The sequence below is a fragment of the Pezoporus wallicus genome, unplaced genomic scaffold (genome assembly GCF_028554395.1).
Source record: "Pezoporus wallicus isolate ANWC-B61680 ecotype Strahan unplaced genomic scaffold, APGP_CSIRO_Pwel_v1 contig_13071, whole genome shotgun sequence".
Lineage (NCBI taxonomy): Eukaryota > Metazoa > Chordata > Aves > Psittaciformes > Psittacidae > Pezoporus > Pezoporus wallicus.
The window spans coordinates 623310-646549 of record NW_026641407.1 but is presented as its reverse complement, the minus strand read 5'-3'; the positions used below and the strand labels follow the sequence as shown (position 1 = coordinate 646549).

The 23240-nt window shown below is 45.5% G+C and overlaps 1 protein-coding gene across 2 annotated transcripts; it reads left to right on the top strand.

Annotated features, from left to right (window-relative positions):
- Positions 1-764: 764 nt before the first annotated feature.
- On the top strand, positions 765-23033 carry NUDT3 (nudix hydrolase 3). 2 transcript variants are annotated; one of them, XM_057423589.1, is made up of 5 exons: positions 765-1162; positions 12978-13088; positions 20067-20111; positions 20646-20730; positions 21991-23033. In XM_057423589.1, exons 1-5 carry the CDS (start codon positions 1064-1066, stop codon positions 22158-22160), a joined length of 510 nt encoding a protein of 169 aa, XP_057279572.1. In that variant the 5' UTR covers positions 765-1063; the 3' UTR covers positions 22161-23033. The 2 variants fall into 2 exon arrangements, with proteins under 2 accessions (XP_057279572.1, XP_057279573.1); XM_057423590.1 differs by lacking the exon at positions 20067-20111.
- The last annotated feature ends 207 nt before the right edge of the window (positions 23034-23240 follow it).

Here is a 23240-nt window from a genome sequence, read left to right as displayed (position 1 = left end):
CCTCATCCTCGCAAAGCTTGTGAAGTGTTCAGCCGCCTGAGCTGATGGGGCCGAGGGGCACGGCTGGTCCATGGCACCTCCTTTCCAGATGGAGCCTCCAGTGGGATCCAGACCTTTGTGTTCCACCCTGTACCGAGTCAGAAGATTACAAAGGCTCCAAGCCCTACCCTCCGTGTCTGTCTCTGTTGTGCAGTGGAGGATGCTGAAGCCAAATCAGCGCTGGGCAAATGCTCTTCAGGGACACGCTCTCCTTGGCCAGGGTTTTCCTGCTGGGGGAGCACACGGAGCTGCGGCTGTGGCACCCCTCGGCCTGGTGCTGAGCCCTGAGAGCGGTGTCTGCAGCGGGGCGATGCTGATCCTGGCTGCTCGGCCGTGGGACCTGGGAGTGCCTGCGGTGCTGGGGGGGCATGCGAGTGAGCTCCCTCCCCATGAGGCTCGGTGCAGAGGAGCGGCTGCGGGGTGCGGAGCCCGGGGGCTGCCCCGCCGTGTCCCGTCCGGTCCCTTCCGCTCCGCTCCTGCCGCGGGGTACAATGAGACCCCCGTAACCGCGCTCCGCCACTGGCGTAAACCGCCCCCCCCCCCCGCCTTGCGCAAGATGGGCATTCTTCCCTTCCCGGCGTCTGCGCTCTTTGCGTAGCGCCGCTGTCAAAGCGGAGCCATGTGCGCGGCGGACTCCGGGAGCCGGCCTTGCCCCGGCGCCTTTTGCGTAACTGCCAGGGCGCCCAGCACGCAGCCGCCCGCCGGCTTACGAGCAGCCGGGTCGTCGTCGGCGGTGGCCGGAGCGCTGGCAGCGGCGGCGGAGCGGCTGGAAGTGAAGGGAGGGATGAGGCGGGCGAAAGGCGGCAGCGCGTAGCGGGCGGCTCCCGGCTGCGGGAGACAGAGCGAGACCGAGACAGAGACTGTCGCGGGGAGGCGGCCCCCCCCTTCCGTGCCCCCCCCCCCCCTCCCCGTCTTTCCCCGCCCGCCCCTCGCGGGAGCCCCGGCGGGTCCTGCCCGCCCTCGCCCTCTAGGCCGCGGGCCTCGCCGCGCTCCGGCCCGACCCCGCCGCCCCTCGGAGCGGAGGATGATGAAGCTCAAGTCCAACCAGACGCGCACCTACGATGGGGACGGCTACAAGAAGCGGGCGGCCTGCCTGTGCTTCCGCAGCGAGAGCGAGGAGGAGGTGAGGGCCGGGGCTGGGATGGGGGCCGCAGCGGGGCTGTTCTCCTTTAGGGTTGACATGAGGCGTTGCTGTAAAAGTTGGTGTTTCCTTTGCTTCTTCATTTCTCTCCTCTAAACACGAAAAGAATGCTCAGTGAAAGGCGCTGTGCGGTGGGGTGGTGGAACAGTCTGGTAAGGAGCGCTGTGGCACGGGATGGGGTTTGGCAGCGGAGTGGACCGACCACGCTGGCAGCACTTCAGTCCAGCACATCACATGAGATGGGAGAGGAAACCTGACCTTGGATTTATAAAAAGAAACTGGGATAAAAGGGGACTGATGGAGTGCCAGAAGTTGCTGTCCAGAGAGGCTTGGGAGGAAGTGGGAATTAAAGGTGGATTGGTTCGTTTGAGAGCAGCTGTGTTGCTAAGATGTTGTGTTGCCCGTGGAGTTAAAACGAGAAACTTTGCTTGGATGTGCGGTGTTTCACTATCCTTGGTTTGATATCCTCTTAGCGTGGGCATGGAGGGCTCATGGCCATGCTTCTTCTGGAGTCAGGTGTGCTTCATTTCACTGAGCGGCTGTGTTAAAGCCTTTGTTCTCCTGATTATCATATTTGTAGCTGCAGGAAATCGGAAGGGAATGCACACACTTCACTGCAGGGAAGTAAACTACCATACTGGCGGGTTACTATTTAACGTGAGAAAGGAGGCTTGACAAACCCTTTGGAGCTGTGCTGTCATGGTGAAGCGTGTCAACATTACAAGTATCAATGGTCTGAAGTGAAAACGCTGTGTTTGGGTGCAGTGTTCTTACAGCTGGTCCCTTCCCACTGACCTTCAGGACATTTATGGTTCTTTGAACAAACTATGGAGAAGAACATAATTGTGTTGTAAGGATACTGGGCTTAACCAGCATGGGTGTTTGCAGGCATCTGAGTTTCCTGATGGGGGTTTTACACAGTTTGTAAGGCCAGTGTGGCAGTTCTTCTCAAGAGTTAGATGCTTGGCCGTGTTTGATTGCAGTATGGGTGAAGCTAGAAATGTACTTTTAATGGCCACTCGATGCAGTCAGCCTTTGACTGGTGGTCACTCTCTATTTTACAACATCACACGGGCTCTAACTTACCCCATGGTCTCTTGCATCTCCTGGGCAATGGAACTGGTGTCCCTTATGGTGTTGGTGATGCAAAGGTTTGTTAACGTGGTGGTTTCACAGTAGTGAGCCAAGATGGTTGAAGAAGGAAAAGTAAACTCATTCCAAAGAGCCATGGAGGCTCTTGAGCATCTTTATCTCCCTTGAGCTTTGCTCAGTGTTAATGTTTGGCCTTGTCTTTGATCCCCCCAGATCATCAGGTGGTGTGGTGAGCTGTCCTGTGACACAGGAAGGAGCATTAACTGCTTTGTAAGTGGTGCAGTGTGGAATGTAGATTGATGTCCCACATGCATGATGTGCTTCTTTGTGAGGGAGCCACAGAAATGGTGAAGCAATGAATGACAGTTTTGTTTGAGTTTGAAGTGGCCTCCTGAAGACATCTCGCAGCCTTCCAAACACCATATTTCTGTAGGGTCTCTGTGTGTTTAATGCAGAGCTGAAACTGCATCCTGTGTTCTCATCTCACAGAGTGGACTTTTTGAGCAGATGCGTTTCAGAACGTGATGATGGAGTCACACTGAATGGGCTCCATTCGCAGATACTGCTCTTGATCTTGGTCAAAAGGTTGAGAAGCCATTTGAGTTATGCTTGTATTGACATCAGCAAGCAGGAAACCTTGGGTTTTATTCATTTATCATTATTTCTTAGCTTTCTTTTCATTTGTTGGCACTTAGTTAAACTTTAAGTCAAGAGAAGTCTACTTGTTTAATCTTACTGCTACTTGCTCTTTTTCAATGACAAGAAAGGTGTTGCCTGTACACATTTAATGATACACTTCAGCATATCTGAAAAGATTTCTTGGTTGTTTGGGTTTTTTTTTCCTCTTGGAGAATAATAACTTTTTGGTGCCACTGACATGTTATTATTGATTACTTCTGTTTAAATAGAAATTGAGATCTGTTTGAAAAGGGGGGGGAACCAAACCCAGAGTATGTTAGTTACAGATCTATTAAAAGCTTTCTGTTAAAAAAATAAATAGAAAAGGCATGCTTTGATAAATAATTTAAACTTGCTGTATTAAAGTGGTATTTTTTTCCTAGGACTGGCTGTTTCTGGTTACTTTTAAGCACTCAAAGAATAGTAGAGCTGAACCCTTGAGTTTCTTCTTCATTTCCTGCTATGAATTTAAAACCACACAAGTTTTCTCCCTTTTTGAACCCTGAATTAGTTCCTTAATGAGATAATTTCAAATGAACAAGAAGAAATAAGAAGAATCCTGTTTCCTTTTCCAGAGCAGGCTCTTTCTTTTTAGGTGTTTACCCCCTAACTTTCAGTTCATAGATTTAATTTCCTTTCCAATCTCAGCAACCAGTGGAGATTGCTAAACCAGCACGTCTTTGGTTAGGTGTTACATTTGCAAAGAAAGGTTCTTAACATAATAATGCTTACTTTGATTCTTTTTTAGTTTTGAAGTGCTTTAGTTTTTCCTTATGCTGCTGGAAGGTTGCACATTTTCCCTGTATTGAGTTTGGAAGCTACTACTTTTGGGCATGATGAAAGAAGCTCTGGAACATTTCTGGAAGACCAAGCATTGGCTGAAAAGGTGTCTTTGTGACAATATTCCTTTAAGAAGCAGTACAGGGAGAGTTCATTTAAACGTGGATCTCAAATAGAGCAAAAAAAAATACGTCTCTTAATTGGCCTGTGTGGAAAAAATCTGCATCTGTGTTGTTTCCTAAACAGCAAAGGCTCTGCAGTGTAGTTGGTGCCTCTTTGGGCAGGAGGGAGAACAGGGGAAGCAGCAGGATTCATTCAGAGTGTGAACAGACTTCAAAGGCCCTTTTGGCAACCGAACGCCAGGATCCTGCTATTTTCATCTTTTAGGAGAAACTCCCTTGATATTTGCTGCTTCTGCAGCAGTGGGGAAGGAGAACGTGCAGATCAAGAGATCCCAGGCTTGTGTTACCTCCGAAATCACTCCTCTTACTGCGTGTGGTGTCAGTGCCTCTCAGTATTGCTATTATGGTGTTATTTTTAAATAACACAAGTATATTTTTTATGTGTAGACCAGCTGTTTCGCCGAGGAAATGTGCCAGAAAATTTCACTGATGTCTTACTATTAAGAAGCAGATGGAAGCCTGCTCAGTGGCAGCATCTCTGCTTTATACTTCAAAATAAATCAAAAGGAACCGTTTGGCTTTAAGTCCCGCACTGGTCCAGCTACAGGTTTAAGCATGCCTGCATTGTATCTGGTGAAAGGCCAAGCTGCTCATTAACAACTGGTATTTATAAAGACTTTTTTTGGAGGAAATGCTTTGGAAAGAATAGGATCCGGGGTTGGTCATCTTTTCTTAATTGTGAATGAAATCTAAACTGAGAGGAGAAAACAGAACTTTCACACAGGGTCTGCCGAGGGCCAGCACGCTCATCAAAGCTACATTTATGTAGCCCCACAGCCTCTGTTGGGGAAGGTAATTTGAATGCAAACGAACCCTTTTCTTCTTGCTTCTGCTGGGTCAGTTTTAAAGCAAGCTGCGATGTAATACAGCAGTTCTCAACTTTTGACTGTAGGCACACAGGGATGATCACAACAGTGTTCCTGGCCATCCTTTGTGCGTTTGCTCCAGTATAAAAAGAACAATAGCTAAGCCCACTTGGAGTACTTCAGTGTTGGGGTATAAAGGGAGCCCACATCGTGTGGTCATTGAACCTTCCATGGAATATAGCCTTACAGTCTCTGTTCTTATGGCTTGGCTTGACTCTGTGTGTTCCCTTCAGCTACATAAAAGGGTTGTGGTGGAAACCCAATTAAAGTTCTCCCCGTCTGTTGCTAACGCATTACTACATCTCCAGTAGGATATAGGCCAGTAAATGTTTCTCTTGCTTGTGCTTCTCCAGTCCCTCTCAGCTGTGCCTGTAGCAAGGTTTCTCCACCCGCAAGAGCATAAACCTCTAGCTTTCATCTTAAAAAGGGTTTAGCTTTTCCATGAATAAACAATTTTAGAAGCACTTCCATGGTCTCTTGTACTTTCCCAAACTGGGGAAGGATGCAAATTGTTAAACTTTCACTTAATTTCCTGGAAGCTCTGTAAGCTGTTGTGAAACTGAAGAACTGAGGCAGTTTTGTTCTGCCACAACTCAAGCAAGTGTTGAATATGGAAAGAGAAGGGAGTCTGCTCCAGCCCTGCTTTGATGAGATGGACCCAGCAGTGGTGGCTGCTGCCTCTTCTCCTCTGAAGAATGCATCTTTGACAGCTTCAACTCAGATCCATTTATTGCCTGACCAGAGGCTGTAACTTATTTTCCCACCTTTCATAGAATCATAGAATAGTTTGGGTTGGAAAGGACCTCAAGATCATCCAGTTCCACCCCCCCTGCCGTGGGCAGGGACACCTCACACTAAACCATCTCACCCAAGGCTTTGTCCAGCTTGGCCTTGAACACTGCCAGGGATGGAGCATTCACAACTTCCCTGGGCAACCCATTCCAGTGCCTCACCACCCTAACAGGAAAGAATTCCATCCTTGTATCCAAACTTCCCCTGTTTAAGTTTGAACCTGTTACCCCTTGTCCTATCACTACAGTCCCTAATGAAGAGTCCCTCCCCAGCATCCCTATAGGCCCCCTTCAGATACTGGAAGGCTGCTCTGAGGTCTCCATGCAGCCTTCTCTTCCTCACTCTGTGTTCTGTCTCCCCTCTTTAGTGGCTGTGCGTTTTGGCTTGGTGTGTTGAATCGTATGCTTGGTTCCCTGACAGGGTTCATCTCGGCACCGCTCGGATGTGCTGCTGGAGTGAGGAGGCAGGTACAAGCAGTTGGGGTGTACCAGCAGGTACTGCAGCCAGACAACCTGATCTATCCAGGGATGGGGTCTCAAGTTCTGGAGAAGCAGCTCTTTCCCTTCTCAGTTGAAGGAAAGTGATGATGAGGTTGGACTTTATCCTTATTTTTTTTGAGACAAGGAAAGTCTCTCCTGGTTTGCACACACCTCTGTGTGTGGTTGTGCCCTAAAATTGGACAGAATGAAGCGAAGAAGCTCTTACCTCTACCTTATGAACTGTAGACATCAGTGTTCAGGGGCTGTATGTACTACCCAGCAGTTGGGAAGCAGGTGCTCAGTTTCTTTAAGCAGTAGTTGTTTTCAGTCCACCCCAGACACTGACTGCACGGACCAGTCAGGACCTTCCACATTTTGTGCACGTTGACACAGCAGTATGTGTCTCTGTGGCTTTGTTGTGCAGTGGTTAACACACACTAACTCTGTTCTCAGACATTTCATGTTAACGTGAAGTTCAGAGGGATACAATTACCTACTGGGTAGGGTTTTTTTCTCTTAAGATGCTTCAGATGGTTTGAATGTTATTTTAATTTATATTGACTTGGGTGGTTACTTTTTCTTGTGTAAATAACATGTATTGATGTTAGGCATAGAATTAACTACTTGCATCTGAAAAGCTTCTCAAGTTTGCATGGCTGTAGGGTTTCTGCGTGGTTTATTTTATACATAGGACTTGTTACTCATAGAATCATCAAATGGTTTGGGTTGGAAAGGACCTTAAGATCATCCAGTCCCAACCTCCCTGCCACAGGCAGGGACATCAAACCCGTAAGTGTATACATGTGCAGCTGCTGACATCCAGATTCATTTGGTCTGTGTCAAAGGCCTAAATACTAATTTTGTGATATCCCCCTCCTTATTAAACAAGGCAGTTTAGAAGCAGGCATCCCTTCTGGAAGAAGTCTGCCTGGATGAGGTGTGTAAGTACCGAGCGGTCAACAAACTGACTCTGACAAGCAGAAACAGGCTGCTGGGGTTGGGGTCTTTCACTGGGAGTGCCTCCTTATCAGCCCTTTGCTTCTGAAACAAGTGGCTGCTGGTTCAGGCATTTCAGCTGTTTTCTCTGTCCTGGCCCTGCTGTGAAAGGCATGTTGCAGATAATGGTTGTGGTTATCTAAAACATAATTCTGATGGAGGGAGAGGAGTCCGGATTGTGTTCTTCAGTGAGATTAAACAGTCACTCTTAAAGTCACAAGAAAACTGTAATAGCAGCAATATGACTGTGGTATTTTGAAGCCAGTGCAGCACATGATGATTTATGATTTGTTATTCTAAGTAGCAGCCTAAATCTATTTTTCCTCTATGGTTACAGTATTGTAGGTGCAATCAAAACACTTGAAATGACTTGAACTCCTTCCAGTTCACCTCTTACTCCTGTTTCAAACTTGTGCTTTACTTTGGTCGAGTTCTGTAGCACAAATACTTTCCCCTTCTAGCTGTTGCCATTAATTCCCAGCCTCCAGTTTCTAGGTACCATGCTGCAAGTTAGATCGCATTGTGCCATGTGGAAGTAACCATAGTCTAAGGAAATGTGTTCTATGAGGATGTGCTGTAATGGTCAGGAAAAGGTTTCTTTGTGGCCTGCTCTTGAGGTAATGCATATTCTTGTCTTAGCTAAAGGTATTGTCGTGTTGAAAGCTTGCTGACCACAGGCTGTACTTGTTACTACTATGTGCTAACTCTGTAACATGCCCTGAATAGCAAGAAGGTGGGAGAAGCCCTCCTGTAAACCTTGTCCTGTGTGTTTCGACCATCCTGCATTAGCAGTTTGGCAAAATCCCTGTTTTGTTGTCTTGTAATTGAGGCTGTGTTTCTGCAGTTAAATGAGATTAATTTTTGCCTGGCTTTGCTAACTGCTGTGTCTCTTTTCCCCTCCTGTTCCTCTTGAGCTAATTTGTCAGCGTATGCTCTTCTTAGTGTTAAAAAGTGGTTTGTTGTGGTCAAATTGAGATCCCAGTTTTGTCAGATATAACAGCCTTAAGAGCAGTAAGGGTGTATTTGGATTGTGAGAACTTAGAGATTGTTAACTTAGAGTAAAGCATGAAAGGTCTTTATTATGCTGGACACAGAGCTGCACCAGCTACAATATCCTGCCTGGTCATAGGGTGAATTGCAGAGTCTCCAGCTCTGCTCAATTCCAAACTCCTGCATACAGAGACTCTTATTAAATTGAAACTTTCAAACAAAGACAGATTGTACAGGCCAAAATCATTGGAGTCAGCCATCTTCTCCCCCAGTTTCACTATGGTGTATTGTGAGACCTTATTTTCTTGTAGTTCCTGTTCTGATAAATAATGCTGAGTGTGAAATGAGTTGAAATGTGCTTTAGTCGCTATGCAAAATACATTTTGTGGCTTAATATTGATGGAAAGCACGAAAGAAAGCGCAGAGGCCGTTTCAGTAGCCAGTAGCTATAGATCGGCTTCTGGCAGCAGGATGCTGGCTGGCCCAAACCCCATGCATTTAACATCTTGTCTTCTGTTTCTTACTGACTCTGCCAGCTTGGTTGTCCTTAGGCTGGCACGTGTGGGTAGGACTGGCTCTGCCTGGGAGCCTGGAAGATTCACAGCTCATTTGCTAATAACGTTTGTGGCCCATCTAATAATGCTGGAGCCCTTTTGTCTTTGTTGTGGAGCCTCTTTCTAGGAATCGTGTTCCTTACAGCGTAGCTACTCCTGTTTTATTTATGGGTGGTGGTGGTGGTTTAAATCCACCATAGCATGAAAGAACCTGGGAATCCCTCAGTCCCTGTTCTGTTAACTGGGAATGAATTCTCCGCCTCATTCTGGTTGCCTGGTTTCTGCTTTGCAGAGCACCATTATTTCTGGGTGAGAAAAAGAAAGAGGGGGAAAAAAAAAACCCCAAACCAACTGATGTGCATACAAAGGGTTGTGAGGAATTAGGTCGCTCACAGCATTGTGTTTCAGGGACTCCCAGATTTACCCAGTGACTAACACTATTCCCTTTTCCCATGGAGCGCCGAGGTTTGCGTGTGGAGACCCAGGCAGCCTTGGGTCTCTCAGCATGTTTCCTGTCTCCCCTAGGGAGATGTTGGTGGGCAGCTCTGGAGCTGTTTGGAGTTGGGTGTGCGCGCTGCTTTGAAGGTTGCTTACCATGAGGCCACGATCCAGCACTGTTTAGGAGCCCCTGCTGCAGGCTTCAAACTTTGCTTGTTTTTCTTACCTTTCTCTTACTTGTTTGATCCTGTGTGAGAGCTGCTTCGGGGCTGCCTTGTGCATTGCCACAGAGGCTCCTGTTGCTCATTTCCCTGCTTTGAAATGACATCATTGGCTTTCAAAGCCTGGAAAACAGAGCTTGGCCGGGTGACATGATACCTGCAAATGCTTTTCCAAGAAGACTGCAAGACTTGGCTCCGAAATCTGCCTCAAACCCCTTGTAGGCTGAGAGAATAAAATGGTTTGTGTTTGGTCTGATGCAAAATAATAAGTTGTGTCATTTTTGATGTATTTTTTATGACTGTTTTGATTAAAATCTCTTCTTTAGCCTATATCCAAATCAGGAATTTAATGTAATAAAGAAGTTAATGAGCAAAAATGAAGATATCAAGGCCATACAAGGTGGTCCTTTAGAAAACAGTGTACTCTTTATTTTGTAAAGTTTGTGAGGATTGGAAATTTTCAGTCTAACTGAGCAATTGAATACATGGGATTTTGTCGTGTTACGTTGTAAAATGAATGTAGAATTGCCATTCTCTGCTTTATGTCTTTTTGGTGTAAGTTACCCTGATGCTATATCCTGTGTTGTGAACTTAGCAGATAATTCTGGCTTGGCTGTGGCAGCAACACAAGCTATTACATCTCTTCTATACCTGCTTAGCTGATATCTTTCCTTCCCCCAGGTATTTTATGGTTGCCCATTCAGCTACTGGGGGGGAAAGGTTTCTGCAGGGGAATGCAACTCTTCCCTTGGGGACAGCATTTAGGCTGTTCCCCAAATACTAATGGCTTTCTGAGAGAGCTGGTTTATCAGCACATCTCATTTTACTGCCTTGGGGGCAGTTTTTAAGACGTTTGAATGATGCTGCCTTGTGAGGGGGGCAGGTTTGTGACCACCTGAGGAACGTGAACATACGTGAGTCTATGGGACCCGATGAGATGCATCCCAGAGTCCTTAGGGAATTGGCTGATGTCGTTGCCATCCACTCTCCATGATACCTGAAGTGATGGCAGTCAGGTGAAGTCCCAGTGACTGGAAAAAGGGGAACGCTGTGCACCCCTGTTTAAAGAGCGCTGAAAGGAAGACCCTGGGAACTAGGCCCCTTTGTCTTGGGAGAGCTCATTGGTAGCAATATCCTGTTTAAAGTTGTTTTAAAAGAATGACCTCGTAGGGCATGTTTCCTGCTCTCTTGATGGGATTTCCTTTTTATTAAACAGGAAATAGTCTGATTACATAGAAGTGTGAGAATGACAGGTTTTTCCTTCCCACTGGGGGTTGTTCATGTTAATTCTATTCAGAAAATGCTCAACTGCCAGAGCAGCTGAAGTTAATTTACTTTGCCTAAAACTGTTGTTTACACCTCAGAGTTCCTACTGGTGTGTTGCTAAAGCATTGTCTCAGGCCGAGCAGTCCAGCAGGCTTTCCTGTACGAGTCTTTGTGCAGGGATTTTCTTAGCAGATGCTTTTTCTCACAAGTGGAAGGTGGCAGGAGTTCAGTGGTTATGAATTGTGCTGTGGTCTTTTTCTGCAGCTTCTCCTCATCTTTTTCTCTTGGTTCTTTTAATTCAAGCTGGAACTCTGAAATCGGAAATGACAAAGATGATGCTTCTTTATCCAACAGTAAAACATACGAGAAATGTCAGTTGCCATCCTTTTAACTTTGTCCTCAGGGTCACCTGCTGAAGTGAGGAATCCCAGTGGAAGCTCTTCTGATAATGGGTCAGGACAAAGGAAGTCCAGCCCATGGCACCCGGCTGCTGGTTGAACCGTGAGGGCTCTGAGGATGAATAGTTTCCATTCCCTCTTCAGGCATGGCTGTTGATCATGTTTCATGTGGATTGGATGGTTGGGGGAAAGGAATTCTGTCTTTGGAAGGCTAAATACTATGGGATTTACTATAAAGTAAATGCCTCTCCATTGCAGCCTAAGCCAGAACGTACACCAGGTAGTGAGCATCTCCATTAGGAAACTGCAGAGTTAAGGTGGCTCATTCAGCTTAACTCATTCCTAGTGTGCATTTGCCTTGGTTCAATAGGTTGGGGAGTGCTCAGGGATTGAAAAGGTGGTGTTTGGTAAATGATGCTTCTTTACGCATTGCAGGTTCAGGTGCAGGGTCCGACTGAAGCAGGAAGAGGAGGCTTTGAGACATTATTGTTGATGAGATTCATAGAAAATTGCTGATGAGAGGAGTGCTGACACTCGAGAACAGTGAGTTCAGTTCCAGGCTTAGGAAAGGTTAGACCAGCAGTTGCCAAAATGTTTGTTGTGAACCCTCTTCAGTTTCTGCCTTCAGCTTTGCTAGTCCTGGTTTGGGAGCCATTGGTCAGTGCCCCTTGCTTCCTCACCCTTGTGTGTTACAGTCTGTGGTCCTCTTTCCCCTGCACTGAGCCTGGTCTGGGTGGCCTGGAGAAGGAAGATCACATTGGTGGTGGTCAGGTGGCAGCTGGGACTTCGAAAGATAAAAGAATTGGGAAACCCTGGAAATCCTGTGCTTGGTTTCGCATCACAGGTTTGATTTTGAGCTCTTTAGTAGGTTTCCTCGTGGTAATGAGTGCAAATCTGTTCCTATCCTACTGGTAGATCAACATAGATGCAGCAAAGCCTGGGATTTGAGTATCTTGCACAGTCTAACTTGGAAATGTCTGAAGCTGTTACAGCTGGCCTGTAACCTAATTGGACTGGTATGTTGGAAAGTTTCTGAAGCAAGTCTCTTTGCCTCTAAGCTTTGTGCCAGTGAAATTATGAAGTATAGCATGATGACTCTAATGAACCAGCTTTGTTCAGAGAGCTGAAAACTGGTATTTGTTTTTAGTTTCCATCTCTACTCGTGGATGTGTTTCAAGTAGATCTAATAAGCACAGCGCCTCGATGTTCTTTGGGGAAAACTTGTAGCTGGTTGAGATTGTTGGGGTTTTTGTTCCTAGAAGACGACAGAACAAAAAGTGAGCTTGTACAGAGCAGAATTGCACTGGAATGAAATGTGTTTCAAGGAGAACTGCCACAAAGCAAGCTTATGAAGAGCTGTCGAAGCTGATTCAAGGAAGTCTTTCCTCCTGTGCAGTGGTTTCATGTAGGGTTGTATTTTGTTTTTATCTCACTGAACAGCCCCATCTAAAACAAAACTACAGAGCTAGACCCTGGTGCCTGCTGCAGAAGAATAGGCAAACAGGGAAGTTGAAGATCTCTGTTAAAACAATAAAACAAACTGCACATGAATGTTTCAGTGGGCAGTTACCTGGCTTGTGTGTGTCACCAGTGTAACTGCAGAGGCAGTCAAGGCCAAAGGTACCAATGAAATCAAATGAAGGTACCTCTGCGAAGGGAGAAGGTGCTGAGCAGCTTCTGTACCATCTTGTGCCGTTGCATGGTGTGTATCCCAGGCTGTCAAGACTTAAGCAGTGACTTTGAGTAGCAAACCCTTCCACTGTAAGTGCTGTGATGCTGTATTAAACAGCAAATCGTTCTGGTATGCGGAGGCATAATTTATTCTGCGACACATCGGAGCGGTGGGGAGGTAATGGCAGAAATAATTGAGAGTGTTGGAGTGCCGAGGTGTCACTGATAATGCGGTTTGCACAGCTGCCTGAGAGGGGCTCAGGAGGTTGCCTTGGGAAGAGCGGAGTGTTCTCAAGGACTTGGTGCTGTTTGGAGATGTGAGGGAAGGAAAAGCAACTCCTCCTCCCCAGGCGGGTGCTGGAGTTCTCACGTTGCTGTGCTCTGCTCCCCACAGGTGCTGCTGGTGAGCAGTAGTCGTCATCCTGACCGATGGATCGTCCCTGGGGGTGGCATGGAGCCCGAGGAGGAGCCCAACGTGGCTGCGGTGCGGGAGGTCTGTGAAGAGGTGAGTGTGTGGATGGGAGGTTCTCAGTTTTGTTTTCTCTCTATGAAGAATGGTTTCTTAAGAGGACTTTAAAACACAGCTGTGCTTTTGTGGGGCTCTGTAATACTTAGGTAGAAGGTAGCCAAAATTCCTAATGTCTTCATGGTTTGGGGTATTTTTTTACCTGAAGCCATTTCAGAAAGGAGATAAACACAGATCAGTTGTCTCTATGGGGAAGGGGTATTTTTCTCTTAAAGCTGGAAGAACAATCTTATTCTTCATAGGGAATTTGAAGGCAGCAAATGGCAGCTGAGTGCCTTGTGTGTAAAACGTGTCTTTAGATGTCTCTTCTGAATATTAGCAAATTGGAGACATGCTTGAATTCAGAAACTATGAAAAGATTATATCTGGACGACCAAGTAGGTTCACAATTATATAAGGCAGGATTAAAAATGCTTTCAAGAGGGTTATAAATCTTTGTGCTGCAGAACAGAAGTCAAGAGCTAATTGATGGGAGAAAGCTTCTGCAATGGTGGCTTTATTCAACTGTCTGGTATATGAAGGGTTTTCTCTGAAGTATTTGCAAGTACCTCCTGCTGCCTAACAAAATGCTTGGGCCTTTGGACTAATCTAATGTGGCAGTTCCTGAGTTGGATGTTTTTATAATGCAGCAGTTTCTCAGAAAGATATGAAAGATTACAGAGTCAGAAGTTGCTTTGGGGTTTTATTTTAAGTGTCTTTAGGTCCCTCTTAGTATTGGAGATTGCTGCTTGCAAGTTTTGTTTCCAGCCTATAACATGACTCCTGCTTTTTCAGTAGCTTGGCAATCTTACAAACAAGTTACAAGCCAAAGCGAGTTGAACCAGAACAGTAGGAACATTTTTAGCTTCAGACTCCTGCTTTACCACCGAATCATTACTAATAATAAAGCTATTTGGTACAGAAGTCAAGGGTTCATTCAGGAGATGCATGGCTTTGCCTTTCAAATCCTCCAAAGAAATGTGTATCAACCCTCCCCTCCCCTTGGAAGCATCACTCTCTTTCCATGACAGCGGTGGCTGAAAGGAGGCCTTGGCATGGGCTCAGTCTGCAGTGGAGAAACTGGTTTGGGCTGGCTGAGATAATCCCCTCTCGCTCAGCTGGTGTTCCCTGGCTCACGTGGACCAGTGCCGAGAATGAGAGTGTAATTCAAACCGTGGCAGCCTGGCAGGGTTGAGTCATTCCCAGCGAAGCACCTATCTGCTGCCTGCCGCTCCGCACACGGTAAACAGGGAGAGCTCCAAAAGCGCAGGATGGCCCCAGCTGCTAACCTCAGCGGCACCTAGTCAGGTGGGAATGTGAAATGGAGCTGTGGGATGCTGTTACAGGAAAGGCTTTCCTGAAAGTGGGCTGCAGAATGGCAGCCTGTCACGTGTGGGACATGACTTGAGCACTTGTACAGCTTAACGGGGAGGCTGCTGGCAGAGGCGGGGAGCACAGGCTGGCTCGGAGGGGTGCAGGGCCTTCCTCAAATAGCTTTGTGTTCCAGGACACTGCTTACAATCCACACACAAAATTATAGTGTAGACAGCTGTCTTAAGCTCAGGGATGTGCATGTGGACAGGAGTGTTTGCTGTATTACAGCTGTAATGCTGTAAGGGACTTGTGCAGCCAGTTCCCCGGCTTGTGCTATTCATTTGGCCAAGGAGGTGCTTTAGAAGACTGCTGGGTAACTGGTGTGCATGCTAGCTGGGAATCCTTGCTTATCCTTTCATGTGAATTTGGCTTTTCAGGTATCTGTAGCCGAGGCTGATCCCCAGTAGGTTTGATGTCTTTGCTTCTCTCCTGGGACAGGTGTATCTGTCACTTGCACAGGAACAAGAGGTTAGCTGAGCAGGAGGAGACTGCTGCTTGTGTTGGCAGAGGGAAAATCCAGTTTGTTATGTGTCAGTGAAAACAAAGGAATTTTTATCCTAAAAGAAGGTGTTTTGCATGCTGGTCCAAAGTTGTGGAAGGAATCTGTGGGCTTTCTTTCACTGACTTTGGTATGCCTTTTCCAGTTTTTAATAAGAGACAGTTGGAGGAGCTGTATAGACTCATTACCCTTTCAGTTGCTTGTGGTCTTTGACGATGACAATAGGCTGGGTTTTCTCAATTCATTCTTTTTTGCGTGGTATGCATTTTCTTTTTAAAATGCTTCCCTAAACTAAGGTTTTCAACTTGTGCATTCACTGTTCCTGTGTTACCGTGTGCGTATTTGAGTGTATCCGTGTTATTGCTGGAATAATTGTCATATAAAGAAAGCTGATGTTTCCCTCTTCCAAATTTTTTAAGATTAAAATGAAATACTGATTCTGAGTGGAACCTGTGATCGCTCTGTCCCACTTTGAGTCAGAAGTCCTTGTCCTAGTTTGATGTAGTCCTTATCTATATTAATCTCCGCAGCAGAAGTATTAAAGTAGACAGGTACCGACTCTTGTCTTGCTGTTGTTGGCATAAAATCCGAAGTGACTTGGATTCTTGGGCATTGTTTCTAAGCTAAATGGCAGTAGACAAGCACGCTGGCTCTGAGTGAGAGCAGAATAAAGCCAGGTTTGTTTCTGACAGGTTGTTGAAAGTGATGTGGTCAGTCTTGCACAGCTGGAAGCTCCGGGTATGTTCTAAGGTTACCTTCTAGAACCGTGGGCCCTTCTAAACCAGGCATTACTGCCAGTGTAGCACATGTTTTGCTTCTTCACTCTTGGATTTTTTAATGCTGTTGCATTCTCTCCCCCAAAATCAGTTTCATGTTAGGAATAAGGGTTTTTTTATGGGTGTGAGCCACTGGTGAAGAACATGTTTTAGAAATAGATGCCTTAAATTGCACTTATTATAGAGTGACTTTGAAAAAAGCCTCCACACTCATCTGTTAAACCCAAAGACGTTTCATTTTGCACTTACAGCATCTTTCACATCCTGACCTTTAAGTACTTAGTAAATGTCAACTTCTATAAAATTACGGGAGTGTTAGTCATGCTTTCTTCATGGGAATCAAAAGCCAGATAAGTTCTGTGATCAAACAGGCAGTTGATGCCAATATGAAATGTAGCCCATCATGATAGTACTTTGATCTGGTTGTGAGATCTCTTCTTTACCCCTCCTAAGCATGCTTTATAAATACTCTTTTCTATTTCATGTATTTTGTTAGTGATTTAGAATATGAATGTTGATGGCTGTCAGTGCTAAAATAGGAAGGTATTTCTTGTTAATATTGCAAAGACCATGGATAAATGACTGAGATGATGGTGGTGTGCTCCTCCTAGATTTAGTAATACAGAGCAAATAGTGGTCTGAATTCACTACTGGCTGTTATCCTGTACTTGAACTTCATAAAAATGGGTGCAGCATCTTAAAGTTCTTTGCTCTGTCATGGTAATTCATTTCTATTTCCCAAATGTAAAAGCATATATTGGTAGTAATGCAGTAAAGAATTGGATTAATAATTATAGCCCTCCCTGAAATGCAGTAGAGACAGCAAGAAAATTTGCCTGGCAGGTCTGTAATTGGTGGCTTTAGGACTTGTCTGAGCTAGCAGGCTCCATGGGTGTGATTTACTGCCTTCAGTACTGCAGGTATTAGAGCAAAGATCTGGGTGTTTTACCGCAGTCCTCTTGCCCAGCAGTAGTCTGTAGTAGATGCAGGCTTTGAGCCGAATAGAGCAAAGTAAAATAGCTGAAATTCCAACCCACATTTTCCTTAGCTCAGATGGAAGGAAATAAAAGCTGTCCCTAGGAACAGATGGTGTTGCTGCAGGCTGCTTTTTGCATCTGACCCAAACTTATTTTCAGCTTTGAAACCTGAACCTGCTGTTCTTGGATGTCTTCAGTCATTTTTCTTTATTAAAACAAGTTGTTCCATGAACAGCAGAACTAGTAAAGCTTCATTTCCTCCAGATTCTTGTTGCTTGTCCTGAACACCCATCCCACCCCTCTGGGTGTGCGGCAGTGGTTTGAAGCCATGTGCTGTTTTGGATCAGCTGGCTGTTACTGTGCCATGGGTGCCAGATCTATCTTTTTCTCCAATGAGGTCTATCTTGGATGTTGGAAATTGGTTTGGATCTGTGGAAAAGGAGCTCATTTTGCAAGCTCTGTCTGTCCTCTTTTTATACCTGGATGTGCCTCTTCCTGAGGGATGCTGTGGATGGACTGGTTTGCTTTACTCTCACACCTGCAGGTAGAACAGTTGGTGCTGGTTGGTACGTTTAATAGCATCCTCCTAGGACATGTGTGTATTCTGAGGACTGCAGCATGGCCTCTGTGCTTGGTGGGGGAACATGTGCCTAAATAAACTGGTCTGTCTCTGCCAGATGCTGTGGTATCCCACGAGGGTGGAGGATTCTCAATCCGTTTACTAATGAGGAGAAAATTCCTGAGTCATCTGGTGCAAATTAGGCTTTAGGTCCAGCTTTAATCGTGGGTGAGCCTGTGACTGTGCTTTGAACTTGTCAAGAAAATGCTCATTCTCCTGCAGTGAAGTCAGGAGGATGCTGAAGAGCTGGCCCATAGCAAAGCAAGAGGTATGCAGCTGGCCCAAAGAGGAGCCTGGCAGCTATAGATCATTTTCTTGGATGTCTTGAGTAACTTTAATGGTGATAACTTGTGTGAGAAGGTCAATGGCACTTCCATTTTCGTTTGTTCCTCTGAACAGCGTGTGTGGTTGTCCAGAGACTGTGACTTTCCTATTTGTGTGTGAACAAAGTGCTTTATCAAAAGTAGGTGTATAACAGTCCAGTCTGTCTGTGCTGGATATACTGTATGTTGTCTTTAAAATCCACTATGCCAGTAAAATAGGATGAGAGCCATTGGACCCCAGGATGTAACAGCTGATGTGCTTTGCAGGCTTTGATAAGGACTCTCTTTATAAATTCAGCCCAATATTTGTTTGAATCAAACCATTAAATTATGTCGCCGTTTACTACTGCATGTGATAAATTCATATGTGAAGAAAATCTTAGCACTTGTTTGAGTTGTCCAAGTGATAATTCAATGTAATGTGGTTTTCCTGCTGTGTATGTTTGTCTTGGCATTGCTTTTTGTGCCTTTATGGATGAATAAGACCTGGCAGAACAGAGAGGGATCCTACTTTGTAGAGAGAGTGTTGTTTCCATCACCTCTCTGTTTAACCAGAACAAAAAGAAGGGCTCCTCACCTGCCTGTGTTACTTCAAGCACAGTTTTAGAGCTGGGAATAAACAGCTTGGGAGGTTGTTTGTGCAGTATCCATGCTCAGTTTCAAGGCTGGCTAGTTGCCTGGAGATAAATTTGTTTCTAGTCAGGCTTGAGAATTCACTAAACCATCACCACAACATCCCTGCCTTTTGATTCAGTGCCTTTACAGGTAAGTAAGGAGAGCAGAAATTCAGTAGCCTTCCCCAGGAATAAGTGAAGAGGATCGGCTTAAGACAGTTACTAACCTTTAACATTTCATCATGTTTCACCTTTTAATGTATGTGTATATGTGTTTGTGGAGGTGGAAGCTGTGTGTTCCTCCGGCTCATTGAGATGGCTGCTTGAAAACATCAAGAACAAAAAGCCCCGCTGTCTGAGGAGTCCTTTGAATGAAATTCATTTGAAGAATTTGCCTTCCAGCTCACTTCTGAGAGACATAAGCCCAGGTTAGCAGCAGCAGCAGCAGCCATGCGGATGAGATGGAACTGCTCACCCGCAAAGGTCAGCGCCAGCACTGTCCCGGGCGCTCTGGGGCGCGCATACGTGCGAACGCTGACCTTCATGGAATTGCTGTTTGACTCCAGAAATAGCCTGGTGGTTCACAGGCAGTGCTGCACCTATGGGCAGAGCGGGATGTCACAAATACTGATGAGACAATAAATTTTGTGTCCAAAACCAACACAATGATTCAGTTGAAAAGCTCTTTCCTAGAAGCAGGGGTCAAGGAGCATGTTACAGAAGGGATTCTAGATTTCTAGGAATGCTTGTAGAAAGGGAAGCCACAAGTCCTTTTCTCTTGGAGCAGTTCTGCCATCAGCTGTGGCAGATGAATTTACCTTCCAGACGCAGCTGGATTGTATGACAGACTGTCTGTGTTCATCTAGACCAGTTAAGTATTGGAGCAAAAGCTCACCTTGCCTGTAGCATTGAGTTCCAACCATTTACAGCTGGAAAAAGAAGGGAATGTAAATTAGCAGGGGGAAAAAGGAGGGGTCTGGTGGCAAAGAGTGGGAGAGCGTTTTGCACACATGCATGGTGCAGCGTCAGGGAGCAGAGATGAGAAACAGCCCTTTGAGAAGGCGACTGAGCCACAGTGGTGAGTAGATGTATAACAACTGACAGAAAACGAGGTTAAGTGGGTAGGTCTTTGGTCATATGCAAACAGAAGACAAAACTGTTGCTTAGATCTTCTCTTGATTTGTGTCTGTGCTCAGAAGTCTTCTTTCAGTGTGCGTCTGTGTTTTGTGTTACATCCAAAATAGTCTTGCTGCTGTTGTGGAGGCCACATTCCAACACTGCAAGTATTTTGTGTTTATATTGGCTTGCTTCAACTGCATGCAGGACACCCCTGAAATACCTTGTAGCTGTTGTGTTGCTTTGATGGTGTAAATGGATGCCTTATACATGCTTCAAAGGTATTTTCATTTTAAAGGCGTAGAACTGCTGAACCCCAAAGCACATTGGATCCATGCTTAGGCTGTAATAAACTTCAGAGCTGATTCTGGTCATTCACAGTGTATTGGTATGCGGTTAGTAAGTAATCGTAGAACTTTCTTTTTCTCCACATTGAATTAAAAATAGTTTGAATATAGAAAAAGAAGAAAAAATTCCTGGGAATTCTTGCATGGTTGGAGTTGGTTCTGCACTTCTGTCCTTTTTCTTGGGATAGTGTTGTTTTAGGATTAACAGGAATTTACTGCGTTTGCTTCCTGCCCTAAGGGAACTGCTCCTGCACAACAAGTAAGGAAATGTGTACTGACATATGTATCTGTATGTTGTTAAAGCATGTTTCTTTCTCTTTGAACTTTTCATAGGCTGGAGTGAAAGGGACGTTAGGAAGATTAGTGGGAATTTTTGAGGTAAGTTTCAGACCACTGAGGCTGTGAAATATTGATGCAAAAAAACAGTTGTCTTGGAGTAAAACTCACTTCCTCGCATGCTGTGAAGTAAGCTGGATAACTGAAAATTCCCCATTACATAGAAATGGATGCTGATCCCATCATCTGCAGTTTCCACTTCAGTTGCAGCCACTGGTGATAAGCCAGTGAAACAGGGAATGTTTCAGTGCCATGGAGCAGCTGGGAGCGGTGTCCTTCCACTGTCACCCATTGCCCAACCTGTTGCAGATAGACGCCTGCAGTGTGGTATCCGTCCACCTTATACTGCCTTACACATTAGGAGCTAGACTTCTTGGCAGCAATCCCTGTTAATTACTTTCAGAACCTCATTTAAACACAACAGTTTTGAATGGCAAAGAACGAGCTGCAGTGTGAGAGCAGCTGCAATAAGGTACCGCAGCATCATCCCAAGGCAGCTCGCACCTTGTAGTCACTACATGCCCTCCTGCCTTTTTTCCCTTGGTAGCTTTGTCCTTTCTCCCTTTTGCCTTCTAGAATCGGGACAGGAAACACAGGACATATGTTTACGTACTTATCGTCACAGAAGTGTTGGAAGACTGGGAGGACTCTGTCAATATTGGTAAGCTCTTTGTGCTTGCTAGCATTAACTGGTTTGATGCAGACAAAACACTCTGGGAGCTGCAATCCTTGTGAGAACAGTCAAGAAAAGTGATAGTGGTGTATCCTTTGGTTGCTTGGGGAAAAAGCCTGTGGTCAGATTGATGCTTTTGTAACCCCTGTGACCCAGGAGAAGTCAGTTCAGCTGTACAGCTGCCTCTGCAGCAGTTATGTGTCTAATTCTTGGGCTTCAAGATACTAAGCAAAGAGCATGAAAAGGTGTCCTTTCTAAGGCTAAAAGAAAATACATGTGGGCAGCATGGATTAATCATTCCCTGTTATCTTTTTGAACTCTTTTCCTCTGAATCAGATTCCCAAATGCAAGTGATGCTGTTCCACGTGAGGGTTGTGGGTAGCGCTGTAGTGTCTGTACCCTCACTTTCATCATGCTGTGTATGGAAGAGTTTCTACAGAATCATAGAATCATGGAATAGTTCGGGTTGGAAAGGACCTTAAGATCATCCACTTTGAACCCTCCTGCTATGAGCAGAGACACCTCACACTAAACCATGTCACTCAAGGCTTTATCCAACCTGGCCTTGAACACCGCCAGGGATGGAGCATTCACAACCTCCCTGGGCAACTCATTTCAGTGCCTCACCACACTAACAGGAAAGAACTCCTTCCTTAGATCCAATCTAAACTTCCCCTGTTTAAGTTTTAACGCATTACCCCTTGTCCTGTCACTACAGTCCCTAATGAAGAGTCCCTCCTCAGCATCCTTATAGGCCCCCTTCAGATACTGAAAGAGTAAGAAATGAGTGATGTCCACCAAAAACTGAGGTTAGCTTGCAGATGGATAGGAGTTGAGTGGTGGTTGGTGTGTGTTGTTGTGGATTGTCTTAAAATGAGTATCTGACTTGAACAGAAATTAGGGAAGTAGGAAATAAGTGTGGGGGGTTTAAATTAGGGAACACAAGGCCAGTTTGTTTGGACGGTGGATGTACTGCCCTAAAGGAATACCTAGCATGGGGACAGAGGAGCCATCAGTGTAGTGTTGGGAGGCGGTGCCCAGAGTAGTCTGGAAAAATGGGGGAAAAAAATCTGGAAAAATGAGGAAAAATTTCCCAGTATCTTTTGAACTGACACTTTGCTGCACAGTGGAATGATTCTTGCCTTATTGGTGCACGTGATAACGGCTGAAAGCTGTTCACAGTACTGTTTAAACATAGAAAGTGTAACTTTGTTCGACTCCACCTCCTGATTTTTCTTTTCCCAACAGGAAGGAAAAGGGAATGGTTTAAGATTGAAGATGCCATAAAAGTTCTGCAGTATCATAAACCAGTGCAGGCCTCGTATTTTGAAACCTTGAGGCAAGGTTGTTTGGCAAACAACGGCACTCCTGTCATGACCACGACATACTCTGAGAGCTCTGTGCCTGACATCAGATGACTGAAGAGGTCCCTGTGAGAGAGGTTCTGAGAAACAGACTGAAACATGGATTTCCCTTCCCCGTCCCCTTTTTCACATGCCTCCTCTCTCAAGCCAGGCATGGGCAGCAGCAGCCTGTGGCACAGCAAGTGGTGAGAGTGCTGCAATTTAGCGCAAGGTGGGATTTATTTTTTATTTTTTTTTTTCCTTTTTGTTGGCTTTTTTTTTTTTTTTTTGGCTTTTTCTGGGATCTGTATTTTGTAAAATACATTTTGTGCATGAAGTGCCCCTTTCTTTCCTGTCACACTGCTTCCATGGCCTGGCGAGCGAGGCTGCCAGTCTGGCCTCTGCCTTGTGTTCTGAAGTGTCCCGTTTGTGTCAGCCCAGCCATAGCCACTTCTTTTTTGGGGTTGTTTTGGTTTTTTTTTTTGTTGTTTTTTAATTAAAAGACTTCAAATGTGAGATCAACTCTTCTAAGTCTTAGTCTGTACTGTCAGGTGCTGTTCAGACCTGTGGGGGGGTCACTTGCAGCGCATATGTATAAACTTTTTTTTCTTAGATGGAGAATCTAACGTTTTAATTCTTCAGGAATTTGGTTTAATCCTGGGCTGCTCCTGCAGGAAGGGTTTGGAATGAATCTGTTTGCCTTTTGTTCTTGTTTCTTAAAAACTCCACGTTCTGTGACAGTGCTGGTGGCTGGGCCAGTTTACTCCCCATTCGGTATCTCCCCATTCAGTGCAGTGACACTTGAAGTTGAGGGCAGAGTTTTCATCACCTGCAGACATCCCTGCTGCTCCGTTGCTTCTCCTCCAGCTTCTGCCAATGTCTCTGCATTTGCATCAAAATGAAACGAAAAGGAGTTGGTCTTTCAACACTTGGCCAAAACAAAATGAATAGCCTCAGAGATGCTACGATAGAAACTGAATTCATTGTCTGTGGTAGGGATCCAGAGTGGGGTCAAAGCCTGACAAACTGGAGCGTCAATCACCAATGCTGTCCTGCTGATCCTGCTGCATCCCGCTGGTGTCTCCTCTTGTCCACATGCCTTATACCACGTGAACTGGATACCTGTAACTTGTGCTAAAGCGTCGGGTTGTATTT

Excerpts from the sequence above, each read along its gene's own strand:
- NUDT3 (XM_057423589.1), top strand. The coding sequence starts at position 1,064 with ATGATGAAGCTCAAGTCCAACCAGACGCGCACCTACGATGGGGACGGC. Across the intron at positions 13,089-20,066 it reads TGCGGGAGGTCTGTGAAGAG|GCTGGAGTGAAAGGGACGTT; the intron begins GTGAGTGTGTGG and ends AACTTTTCATAG. Across the intron at positions 20,112-20,645 it reads GATTAGTGGGAATTTTTGAG|AATCGGGACAGGAAACACAG; the intron begins GTAAGTTTCAGA and ends TTTGCCTTCTAG.